This window comes from Somniosus microcephalus, chromosome 2 (genome assembly GCF_052327205.1).
Source record: "Somniosus microcephalus isolate GS21.2 chromosome 2, FLI_Smic_1.0, whole genome shotgun sequence".
In the NCBI taxonomy this organism is placed as follows: Eukaryota; Metazoa; Chordata; class Chondrichthyes; order Squaliformes; family Somniosidae; genus Somniosus; species Somniosus microcephalus.
In genome coordinates this window covers 145,479,539-145,492,906 of record NC_140988.1, presented here as the reverse complement: position 1 = coordinate 145,492,906, position 13,368 = coordinate 145,479,539, and the positions used below count along the sequence as shown (strand labels likewise).

Here is a 13,368-nt window from a genome sequence, read left to right as displayed (position 1 = left end):
AAATCTGAAATAAAAACAGAAATTGCTGGAACTACTCAGCCGGTTAGGCAGCATCTGTGGAGAGAAACAAAGGTCATCGACTTGAAATGTTAACTCTGTTACTCTCTCCACAGATGCTCCCTGACCGGCTGAGTGTTTCCAGCATTTTCTTGTTTTTCCTTCTCATTGTAGTTACTGGGAGGTATGACTCATTCCGTTCTTTCAATGTTAATTGTCAATTGCAACAGGGAAAGAAACTGGGATTCTTTCTCTGATCCATATGATGAACTCAACTTGCCATTTTGGGGACTGCGGATTGAAAATGTCATACCAACAGTTCACTCAATGTTAAGTTCCTTCCCATCCAGGTCATTACGTAATGCTATAATAATTTTATAATTTGGAAGTGTACGATCAGTATGACAAAGTGGCTCATCTAAGTGCACCCTACGAGTTCATCTAAGTGCAACATTGAAAATTAAGATTATGACACTTTTGTACATGTTGATGTAGAAATGTACTCTTTCACGTTTTATCAGTTTTACCATAACTTCCCTACGACTTCAAGAGTAAAGAAAATTTACCACACAGAGCAAGCGTGATGATTAATATCGGTGTTAATATTGTCCCGAACACAGGAAGTGATATCATGCTACCGTTTTCAAAGCACCCTCCATCTGTGGTTATGCAGCAACATCCTCTCCTTTGCTCGCTAAGCGCACCAGCTGTCTCACTGACGAGCGTTTACGGACACACCCAGTTGTAGTTTTCCCCACCCCCACCAAGCAGTATGAACTTACAGCAAGTTCTGTTTGATCTGCTGGCTTATGTTTTGTGGAAACCAATGCTACAGGCTGGGTGTAAGGGCCAATTCTTTCCCTGCCGAAACGTCGTCTTCCTTTGGGAAGTTAATACTTGAACTGAACGAGCGACTTTGCAGCAACGGCCGGGCGACCTCTTGCACTGTTGCAACGTGCAGTTTACGAAGCTCGTGTTGTTTTTTCCATCTGCTTGTAGGGGGGATTTTTTTTACAAATCCGATGGTGACTATTTTAATGTTTGCCGAAGCTTTCTATTCCGTGTTCCCGGCTCTGTACTCTGGGGCTATACAACTTGTTTAATTAAACAACAATGAAGCTGTGGCGGACTACTGCTGTTTGTAACAGCATCTGCCCCGGGCTCCGGAGTCTCATGGTCTTTGTATCAGTGTTTCTGACCTTATTCGGACCTGGAGTTGTGCGAAGTGAAGAGAAATCGTGTCAGGGAGCATTTGATCTTTACTTTGTACTTGACAGGTAAGAATCAATGCAGTCTTGGTGAGCGGTCGAAATTTGTTTTATTTTTTAATCTGTAGCTGTCAGTCAGAGTAAGTTAGAACGTAAAACGTTACTTGCGTTGGAATGAATTGTGGGCATTGATGGATCAAATCTAATTAATGGTGGAGAGAAGGGGAGGTTACATGAAACTAACCACGATATTCATTCAGTGACTGGAAATTGTTGACTGCGTTTAAATAAACTTTTGGTTACAACTGTTTTCTAATCACTACATAACACCGTTGAAGAGTGTAGGATGGGAGCAGAGCTCAACACGTTTTTATTTGCTTGAATTTTTTGATCAAACTGAGTCTATTATTTTACAGATCTGGGAGTGTTTCTAACAACTGGGGTGAAATCTATGGTTTTGTGGAAGCACTGGTCCAGCGATTCGTCAGGTAACCTATTCAACAACCTGCTTCGTAAATGTTGATGCAGTTAGAAAAGTATCTTTTTGACTCATTTCATCACCGCTTGGGGACGTAAGGGGTAATGCTAACTGAGTAATCATTCGTTATTCAAATGAAGACTGAAGTTTGAAGGCAAGAAAGTGGCTGGGAGGAAGATTATTTTGTGTTGTACAGCTGGGAATGTGAGAAGATGTTTTAATGCAGTGTGTGTTTTTGTCTTGCAGTCCTGAAATGAGATTGTCTTTCATTGTGTTTTCATCTCGTGCTGATGTGAAAATGCCAATAACTGGTGACAGGTCTGTGCACATTACCTTGTTTTTATTTGTTCTAAGGGAAAACTTACATACAAAACTGCTGTCATCAAGCCCCCTTTCAAAATATCCAATCTTAATCCCTCATCCTTGTAAACTACCACCCCACCTCCAACATCCCTTTCCTCTCAAAAGTTCTTGAACATGTTGCAGCTTCCCAAATCCATGCCCACCCTGTCCCAAATGCCATATCTCTCCAATTAGGTTTCTGCCCCTGCCACAGCATTGAAAAGGCCCTAATAGCTAGTGTTTTGGGCAAACCACTTTGGTAAAGGAGGCATCAAATAGGTGTTAGGCCCATTATTTTCATATGTAAAGGGCCTAACACCTGTTTGATGTCTGTACCGATACGACGGATGATGCACTTTCAGCTCAGAATGAGCGCGGCACACTACTCGCCATATTGGACGCTTTGGCGTCCGTTTTATGCCAGTAAAACGGGTGCAGCACAATTGAATTTCTAGGACATGGTGTGGGGTTTCACATGGTGACACCCAGTGCTACCTCTCTGCCAGTTCTCTCGACTCATCTACTTCCTCTGTGCTGTTAGCCTGCTTGTCCGACATTCAATCTTGGATAGTAGCAATTTCCTCCAGTTAAACACTGTGAAAACTGAAGCCATCATCTTGGGCCCTGCCACAAACTCTGTACCCTTGCCTCCAATGCATCTCCCTCCCTGGCCACTGTCTCAAGTTCAAGCCGATGTTTCGCAAACTCCGCATCCTATTTAACCCTGAGCTGAGCTGCTGACCCCATATCTGCTCCATCATCTACTTCCACCTCTGAAATTCACCCATCTCTGCCCTTACCTCAGCCCATCTGCTGTTGAAACCCTCATCCATGCCTCTGTCACCTCCAGACTTGACTATTCCTGACCAGGCTCCCATCTTCCACCCTCCATAAACTTCAGCTCCTCCAAAACTTTGCTGCCTGTATCCCAACTCGCACCAGGTATCATCCACACATCACCCCTGTGCTTGCTGACCAACATTGGCTCCTGGTTCACTGTTATTACCCTTTTGAAACTGACGCAAATTCAGGATTTAGCGCATGCACATCCTAACATGGAAATCCTAAAGTTGCGGTCAGTCATTCACTGCTCCGACACTGGCTGCACTGTGGTCCCCCGCCCATAGCCGTCAATCAGTGAAATCGGTGAAACTGACACAAAATTGGGCTTTTCTGCGGTAGTATCAATGTTAAATATCCCATTAAAAGTTAGACCTTGTTGGATTAGGTGTAACTGGGGTTTTAACAGTGTATTGACTGCTAAACAAATGTTATGGCCCTGAAAAACTGATTTTAATTTTGTAATTTCTCCATGTTGATAAAAATTACAATTTTAAGAGACTTTAAAAAAAATTCATTTTTTTAAAAGTTTGTTCATATTTGTTTACCTTTTCCCCATGTGAGAGCCTCAATCTTTGTTTTGCTCTCTGTAAAAATTTTTAAAAAGTTAGAATAAAAGGAGCTTCTTCACTTCCTGTTTGTGATTGGCTGCCACTTTGGTGGCAAAAACAGGAAGGCAGATTATTATCTGAACGGCAATAGATTGGGAGACGGGGAAGTGCAACGAGACCTGGGTGTCCTTGTGCACCAGTCGCTGAAGGTAAGCATGCAGGTGCAGCAGGCGGTTAAGAAGGCAAATGGTATGTTGGCCTTCGTAGCGAGAGGGTTCGAGTACAGGAACAAGGATGTCTTGCTGCACTTGTACAGGGCCTTGGTGAGACCACACCTTGAGTATTGTGTGCAGTTCTGGTCGCCTTATCTGAAGAAGGATGTTCTTGCCATGGAGGGAGTGCAGCGAAGATTCACCAGACTGATACCTGGGATGGCAGGAATGACGTATGAGGAGAGATTGGGCTTTTACTCGCTGGAGTTTAGAAGAATGAGAGGTGATCTCACTGAAACTTATAACATTCTGACCGGACTAGACAGACTTGATGCAGGAAAGATATTCCCGATGTCGGGGAGTCCAGAACCACGGGTCATAGTCTAAGGATAAAGGGTAAGCCATTTAGGACAGATGAGGAGGAATTTCTTCACCCAGAGAGTGGTGAACCTGTGGAATTCTCTACCACAGAAGGCAGTTGAGGCCAATTCATTAAATGTATTCAAGAAGGAGTTAGATATATTTCTTAAGGCTAAAGGGATCAAGGGATATGGGGAGAAAGCAGGGACAGGGCACTGAGTTTGGATGATCAGCCGTGATCTCATTGAATGGCGGAGCAGGCTGGAGGGGCCGAATGGCCTACTCCTGCTCCTATCTTCTATGTTTCGATGAATTTCCCATTATATTACACTGATCTTAACTGAATGTCAAAAAAGCTGAACTACTCGCCACGGAGATCACAAGATCTTTGTGTGAAGGTCTCTTCGGGGCCAGCGGCGAATGCCATTGCTTCACCGCTGACCGAAAATTACAGGCCAGTATTTGTCTGATTTATGTTTCTGTGAAATGGTTTGGGACATTTTCCTGCAGTAAAGGCACTATATAAATGCAAGTTATTGTTGTTATAATGTGCACCTATGATTCACAAATACTATTCAAGGCATTTTTTTTAGACGATAATGACTTTTCTTCAATCCAGTGTAAATTATGTGAACTGATCTACTAAAATGCTGTTTTAAAGAGATAGATTTTCCATTATGGTTTGGGGTGGAGAAGGCTAGGTGATTTAATTGGACTTATTATTTCATTTAAAGGAAGTGGATTTACTGAATTGCACTGTAATCCTTCAGTGCTGCAGTTATCTTCCAGCTGTCCCTTGCTACCATGTTTAGTTTTTGGTCCATAATGTGACAGGTATCAGTTGATGAAAGAGAGTCAGAATGGATTTGTCAAGGGTAGGTCATGTCTGATTAATGTAGTTGAATTTTTTGAGGCGGTCATTAGCATGATATATATGGGAGTGTCTATAGATTTTGTTTATATGGACTTCCAGTAGGCATTTGACTAACAAAAATGAGAGTGCATGGAATTGGAGGTAACCTTGTGACGTGGGGTGACTGGTAATTGACAGAGAGTAGGGATAAAGTGTTTGTTCTCTGATTGGCAGAATGTGACAAGTGGTGTTCTCCAGGGAGCTGTACTTGGGCCTCAAACTGCTGCAAGTGCTAGCTGATAATCTGAGATAAATGGGGGATCTGAGACCTTGGTGAACGATGGGACCAACAGTCTGTTACCAAGGCCCTAAGCTCTGGAATTCCCTCCCTAAATCTCTCTGCCTCGTTACCTCTCTTTCCTCCTTTAAGATGCTCCTTAAAACCTACCTCTTTGACCAAGCTCTAATTTCTCCTTGTGTGGCTCGGTATCAAATTTTTTGTCTTATAATATTCCTGTGAAGCGCCTTGGGACGTTTTACTATGTTAAAGGTGCTATATAAATACAAATTGTTGTTGTTATCCAAAGAGATTTAAGGATAGAAAGGAACAGAGAAGGAAATAAGGTGCATTAGAGTCAAATTAGTTACAGAAAGAGAAATAAGGAGAGGTGAGAGAGGAAAAAAAAGAGACAGGAGAAGTAAGAAAAAAATTGCAACATTTAATATTTGACATTTTTAAAATATCCAACAACAATTCACTACCTTGAAGGAATGAGACTCCATTTTTTAATTGTTCACTTTCTGGGCCAGAGACATTGATTGGTAGTAATGAACAATTATCCTGTTGTTAAAAGGGTAGTTACACTTTTAATTACAAGACTTTACTTTCTGTGGTGAGTTTAATGAGCAAATGCCCCAACTTCATGAAACTCACAGAGGTTAAGAGAGAGATGTATTTTCGTGAAGCTAACGGTGGAGTGGCGCAAATTGTCTAGCAATTTGTGGTGATTCGCAACTCGCACCATATCTCTTTCTCACCACAGGTTCCTGGGTTATTTACACACTAATAATGGTGTGCACATTAAACTCACCGTTACTTTGCCAGCAAATTCTGACCTATTTCCTCTATTATGTCTCTGGATAGTTGTTTATAATGTAATGTTATGCAGGAGGAAGTTTGGTACAAAATGTTTGCGCCTATATTACCGCTAATCAGCAGTTAAAAAGGTATAAAAGACTAACAAGGAAGAACAGAGTAACATCAATAACAGTACAGATATATCCTTTGTGCTAGTCAGTATTATTGGAAATTCAATAGTATATCTGACACCCTTTTTAAAATATGTGTGGGTGTGTGGCTGTACAGTTCTGGGTCATGAGCAATATGGTGACATGGAAAAAAGAACGATTATATCTGCAGCTGGCTAAACCTTCCAAAGTATATCAGTTCTGATTATGTTGATGTACAACACAAATACATTACTGTACAACTCACACTGGGCAGCAAAGACTGAGACCTCACAAGCCAACAACAATGTTTAAAATAAAAAAAAACTACAGTTTAATATAGTTTATAATTTGTTCAATTTGAGAATAAACATTAGGAAATCACAACTTTATCAACAGCGCTTTAAGATGCTTAAAATTTCCATATTGACATATTTGTGACAGATTTTATTTTACATCCCAATAGTGGTGCCATTTGAGATTCTGTTCTAGCACATTGCACAATCAGTTTGATTAAACTGGCTTATGTTCTGTTGGTCAAGAGAAAAATATAGTTAATTTACCAACTGTTAGCAAGTTTTTGGCACAGATGTAGTGTACAGTAACAGCATGTACCCTTGTGAGAATGGGCTTCACGGTGTTAAATAATACACCTTTTTTAAGTCTACCAATATGCTGCTAACTAGCCGTTCGTTGTTGACAGATTTTGTTTGAAGAAGCTTCACCTTCCTAGAATATGCCTGGAATAGTATGGTGAATCATAGATGTACAAAAATATTTTTTTTAAGAGAGCATATACATAATTTTTCACACTGCTGGAGATTTTGGAACTGGAATTTTCAAGCAATTAGTTCTTAAAACTCTAGTGACTTCAGTATTACTGAGTGAACTGATTGGTCTGTGGGAGATATGAGATACATGATGATCAAGCTATGAGTAATAGTCGTAAAATTTTTAGCACAGTCATTAAATTTACAGCACATCTGCCCCATTGTGACTGCACAAGGACTAGTTCTTTAACTAGAGCTGTCAGGGTAGAAATTGCTATTGTGTTTCACACATTTCCTGGGTCCAAAACAGGCGCCAGGGAATCAAATTTTGCAGCGCAATCTTCCGCGCCGCAACAACGCCGGAAGTGTGCGTGATTCCATATTGGTTCAGGCGCTCAATAGGCGACCCTGGCAGTTACCTGCAATGAACATAAGCATCATGTAAATATATTGGGCCAGATCTTGCTGGGGCAGGGCATCTTGCAGCATACCCAGTTAGTTAGACTTTTTTCTGCATTTTTATTACGCCATGACTTGCTAGAAGTGCGAGCTGATAGCGATGTGGCAGGGCATGTGGGACCTCAGTGAACAGTAGAATCTTCTAGCACAGAAGGACGCCATCTGGCCTGTAACGCCTGTGCTGGCTCTTTGAAAGAGCTGTCCAATTTAGTCCCAGCTTTTTCCCCATAACCCTGCAATTTAGTCCTCCTCAAGTACATGTCCAATTGCCTTTTGAAAATTCCTATGAAATCTGATTCCACCACCCTTTCACATAGTTCGTCCAGATCTGAACAACCCTCTTCCCCCACTAGTTCTTTTGCCAATTATTTTAAAACTATGACCTATGGTTACGGACCCACTTGCCAGAGGCAATAATTTCTCCCTACTTGTTCTATCAAAACCCCTCATAATTTTGAATGCCTCTATTAGGTCTCCCCTTAACCTTCTCTGCTCTAAGGAGAACAATCCCAGCTTCTCCAGTCTCTGCACATAATGGAACTCCCTCATCCCTGGTATCATCCTGGTAAACATCCCCTGTACCCTCTCCAGGGCCTTGATATCTTTCCTAAAGTGTGGTGCCCAGAATTATACACAATAGTCCAGTTGAGGCCTAACCAGAGATTTGTAAAGGTTTAGCATGACTTCCTTGTTTTTTGTATTCAATGCCCCTATTTACAAAGCCAAGTATCCCATACGCATTCTTAACTGCTTTCTCAACTTGTGAATATGCCCCCCAGGTTCTTCTGCTCTTGTACCCCCCTCAAAATAGTACCATTTAGATTATACTGCCTCTCCATGCTGTCTCTCCCAAAGTACATCACTTCACACTAATCCGCATTAAATCCACAACAGTGTATCTTCTTAACCATTGAGATTTAAGGATTGAGAAAGAAATGGGAACAACTGAGACAGAGGGTGAATTAGAGTCAAATCAGGTACAGAAAGAGAAATAAAGAAAGATTGAATTGAGAGAGAGAGAGGAAAAAAAAAACAGAAAAGTAAGAAAAACATTTAAAAAATCTCAAGAAAAATTTACCACCTGAAGGAATAAGACTCCACAGTTTAAATTGTTCAATTTCTGGGCCAGAGAAGTTGGTTGGCATTGCATTAACAATTATCATATTATTAAAAAGGTACTTGTGCTGTTAGTTACCAACAAAATTTAAATGGTTCCTCACACCTATTAAGGTAGTCTCTGGTTAGTCGTCTTAGTCTTCTAGGGTGCTTTTGGACTCAGTTTTTGGTTGTTTTAGCAAATCTTTGTGAGATACTTTTGCAGAATGAGTTTATGGAGGGCAAGAACTCTGTCACAGGATTTGCTTGTTCTCAATTGCTGATAATGGGCTCCCAAATCAGGAGGAGGAGGAGCAGCAGCAAGGAAGGAAGGAACCTGTGCAGGCTGCAGGAAGAGGGCAAATGAGGCAAGGTAGCAGGAAGTCTTGCAGAATGCGGAACTTCAGAAACAGAAGATTATACCTCGGCGAAGCAGCATGCAAGGTGGCTGCGTTTCAACGAAGACAGTCACTTACCTATGCCACCTGTTACTGCGTTCCCTGTGGCAGTGAAGGTCACTGAGGCGCTCAGATTTTATGCCTCTGGCTCCTTCTAAACTGCAACTGGTGACATCGGCAACATCAGTCAGTTTGCTGTGCACACGGTGATTTGGCAGGTCACTGATGCACTGCTTGCGAGGCATCAACAACTCATTACCTTCCCCATGGAGGCTGACAAGCGGGAAGAAAGAGCACTGGGATTTGCCCACATTGCTGGATTCCTGCAGTTGCAGGGCATTGTTGACTGCCCGCACGCAGCCATGTGTGTTCCTCATTGTGAACCAGCTCTGTTTCTCAACAGGAAGGGCTTCTATTTGCTAATGTTTAACTTGTTTGTGGCCACAACCAGCGAGTCATGCAGGTCTGTGCTCGGTTTACTGGCAGTAGTCGTGATGCTTTCAAACTTTGCCAGTCCTCAATACCCCTCTGTTCCACCCAGACCATCAGGAGGCAGGCTTGCTGCTATGGGAAACAAAGGCAATCCCCTCACTAACAGGCTCATGACTCCAGTCAGGAACTCGAGCACAGATACAGAGCGCCGATATAATGAGAGCTATGCGGCAACAGGTGTTCAGATTGAGTAAAGCATAGATGTCCTGTGATGAAGGTTCTGCTGTCTGGACAGCTCAAGATGGGTCTTTCTGTACAGCCCAGAGCTGCTCACAAGATTCCTAATCATTTGCTGAATGCTCCACAATCTTGCTGTGCAAAGGCGAGTTGCCTTGAAGCTGCCTGAGGAGGAAGAAGTGGAGCAGCAACATAAAGAAAGGGATGAGGAACCAGAGGATGCAGAGGAAGATCACGGCCCAGCAGTGCTGTGAGGCAGCAACTTGTTGAAAGATTCTCCGGAGCCATCCATCCCCTCTCCACTGCACCAACACTCCCTCCTTCCATTTGACCCAGTCCTGACACCCACCATATTAATGTCCTCAAACTGTACAACTTCGAGTGTTCCTGTTCCATCACTAGGATCAGGAAGACCAACAGCTATACCAAAACAACATTTTTTACTTCAATACTCAAAGACTCCATTCTTAATTTGACATGGTTACATGACTGATGCCTATCTACAAATCACCCTTGTGCGAAGCCTGAGTGGTGTCTTGTGTGTTGGTTACCTCTTCTAGAGCTCCTAAGAGGTGGTTCCCCAGTGCCTACAACTTGGGAGGTGAAAGGCAGCTGAGCCTCAGCTGGAGGGCAGTTGATCTGCTTGTTTTGGGTGACCTCGAGGAGCTGTGGCTGTTAAGGACCTGACTGCAGACTGTTGGGGCTTGGCATCGGTCGTGGAAGTCGGGCTCAACTGGCTGTCGGCACCAACAAGGGCATTGGTTGCGAGACTGGCGGGGAGCAGGTGTGCAGTCCTTCTGAGAGAGGATAACAGATGCCTCTCCCATGAAGCCAAAGCCAGTCTCGGGATTGCCTTTCTGGACCGTCCTATCACTCTGCCTTTACTCCTGCACACTAGTGCTGGGAGCATTTCCATGTGCATAGCCTTCTAGCCTACCCTCTCAACTATGTGCCATGCCAGTCTTTGAGCTGCTGTCTGCAAGTGTAAGGTCGCATGATGATTTATGTTCTGCAGTGCTGTCTTCTTTTGCTCCCTGAGAGCTGTGTGGAGTTTCTGCACCTGAAATGGAAGAAAGGGACAAGAGCTAGCATTTAGTGGCATGGGTAAGCAGAGAAAGATGAGTTTTTTATTCGTTCATGGGATGTAGGCATCGCTGGCAAGGCCAGCATTTATTGCCCATCCCTAATTGCCCTTGAGAATGTGGAGGTGCGCCGCCTTGAACCTCTGCAGTCCGTGTGGTGAAGATACTCCCACAGTGCTGTTATGGAGGGAGGTCCAGGATTTTGACTCGGCGATGATGAAGGAATAGCGATATACTTCCAAGTCAGGATGGTGTGTAACTTGGAGGGGAACTTGCAGGTGGTGGTGTTCCCATATGCCTGCTGCCCTTGTTCTTCTAGGTGGTAGAGGCCGCTGGTTTGGGAGGCACTGCCGAAGAAGCCTTGGCGAGTTGCTGCTGTGAATCTTGTAGATGGTACACACTGCAGCCACGGTACGCCGGTGGTGGAGGGAGTGAATGTTGAAGGTGGTGGATGGGGTGCCAATCAAGTGGGCTGCTTTGTCCTGGATGGTGTCGAGTTTCTTGTGTTGTTGGATCTGCACTCATCCAGGCAAGTAGAGTGTGTTCCATCATACTCCTGACTTGTGCCTTGTAGATGGTGGAAAGGTTTTGGGGAGTCAGGAGGTGAGACACACGCTGCAGAATACCCAGCCTCTCATCCGCTCTTGTAGCCATAGTATTTATGTAGCTGGTCCAGTTAAGTTCTGGTCAATGGTGGGCCCCAGGATGTTGATGGTGGGGGATTTGTAAGAACATAAGAAATAGGAGCAGGAGTAGGCCATTTGGCCCCTCGAGCCTGCTCTGCCATTCAATATGATCATGGCTGATCTTCTACCACCAGTCCGCTATCCTGCACTATCCCCATGTCCCTTGATTCCCTTAATATCTGAAAATCTATCAATCTCTGTCTTGAATATACTCAATGACTGAGCCTCCACAGCCCTCTGGGGTAGAGAATTCTAAAGATTCACCACCCTCTGAGTGAAGAAATTTCTCCTCATCTCAGTCCTAAATGGCTGTCTCCTTATTCTGAGACTCTGACCCCTAGTTCTAGACACTCCAGCCAGGGGAAACAACCTCTCAGCATCTACCCTGTCAATCACCTCAGGATCTTGTATGTTTCAATGAGATCACCTTGCATTCTTCTATACCTCAGAGTATAGGCCCAGTCTACTCATTCTCTCCTCACAGGATAACCCTCTCATCCCAGGAATCAATCTAGTGAACCTCGTTGCACTGGCTCTCTAACGCAAGTATCTCCTTCCTCGGATAAGGAGACTAGAACTGTGCACAGTACTCCAGGTGTGGTCTCACCAAAGCCCTGTATAATTGTAGCAAGACTTCCTTACTCTTATACTCCAACCCCCTTGCAATAAAGGCCAACATGTCATTCGCCTTCCTAGTTGCTTGTTGTACCTGCATGCTAAATATCTGTGTTTTTTGCACGAGGACACCCAAATCTCTCTGAACACCAATATTTGAAAGTGTCTCGCCATTTAAAAAATATTCAGTTTTTCTACCTACCAAAGTGAATAACCTCATTTCCCTCCATTACACTCCATCTGCCACCTTACTGCACACTCACTTAGTCTATCTATATCCCTTTGCAGGCTCTTTGTGTTCTCCTCACAGCTTACTGTCCCAGTGAGGCTCTGGCTTGTTCCTCCTCCTGTGTCACTGTCACTGGGAGGCTGAGGGACAGGCTGGTCAGATGGTGGCTGATTATCTGAAAGCATTCAGGCATAAGAGTGAGGCAGGAAGAGAGCAAGGAATGGAGACAGTATACTTGGATGGAAAGTGGGAAGGGCTTGTGTTGTGATAGGGAAGTGGTATGAGAAGAGGGAGTGGTGATGAACATACCGTTGTTGCCCCCAAGGGGGTTGGCCTCTCCGACTACCACAGTGCCCATGACTTGGGCTGCAGTGATGCTGTGTACTCGCTCCTCCAGGTCTGTAAGGGGGTGCAGCTCCACCTGACCTCCTCCCATGCGTTGCTGCTCCTTCCTGTTATGAGCAAGCTTGGCCTGCAAGAAAAAGGACAGCCTGTGAGTGTGCAGCCATGTGTTTGGCAGATGTACCTACCATAGTTGAATAGCTGTTAATGAATGCAAGATGTGAGATGTGGATGTGACTTTTAGTAGATGGGCATAGTTGGTGGGTGAGAGTTGGGGATGTGATGGTTTATACCGTCTGCACAGAGTGAGGTTGAGATGGTGGGATGTAGAGGTTTTTGAAGCATGTACTCACCCTGACCACCCGAGTGAGATCGTTGAACTTCTTGCGGCTCTGGGTGGGAGTCCTGTGGACCACGCTTCTGGCTGAGACGTACTGGGCAACCTCCCTCCACATTCTCCTGAAGTCCTGCGGCAATGGCCTCCTGCCCGTCGGCGTTCCATGGCTGCAACCAGAGCCTCCAAAGCCTGGTCACTGAACTGGTGAGCTCTCTCCCTGGGCCTCCGATCAGCCATGAGATTTGTGGTTGATGCTTGCAGCTCCTTGCAAGCCCAGGTCACAAGCAGCAATGGTCAGGGTGAGGCTGTGCAAGATTGAACCTCCCCTTTAAGAACTGGAAGGCGCCAGTCTGTCTGCGGACTTGTAATTGACAGCGCCGGATTAGCACTCTGCTCCCCAACGTTGGCGCCCTAAGCCGAGTGTGTAGCACTTGATTTAGCGTTCCACTTCCCTCTTGGGGTGCTAAAACTGAATTTCACGGTCACTGGCGCTGAAGTTAGCGCCCAGGCGATGTTAGCCCCAAAATGGTCGATACCAAATTTTCCCCCCATGATTCTTTCTTTAATTTTGTAACCTGTCCAATAACTTTTTCAAAACTTTTTGATTTGGATGACGGG

The 13,368-nt window shown here is 44.3% G+C and overlaps 1 protein-coding gene across 3 annotated transcripts in view; it reads left to right on the top strand.

Moving 5' to 3' along the window:
- Window positions 1-657: 657 nt before the first annotated feature.
- antxr2a (ANTXR cell adhesion molecule 2a) overlaps window positions 658-13,368 on the top strand; it is a 345,806-nt gene continuing 333,095 nt past the window's right edge. The window contains exons 1-3 of one of the 3 annotated variants that reach the window (XM_085963372.1): window positions 658-1,274; window positions 1,622-1,693; window positions 1,930-2,001. In XM_085963372.1, coding sequence (XP_085819498.1) covers window positions 1,111-1,274; window positions 1,622-1,693; window positions 1,930-2,001 — 308 coding nt within the window. In that variant the 5' untranslated portion in view covers window positions 658-1,110. The remainder of the gene's footprint in view (window positions 1,275-1,621; window positions 1,694-1,929; window positions 2,002-13,368) is intronic. The other 2 variants (XM_085963363.1, XM_085963379.1) reach the window with 2 other exon arrangements.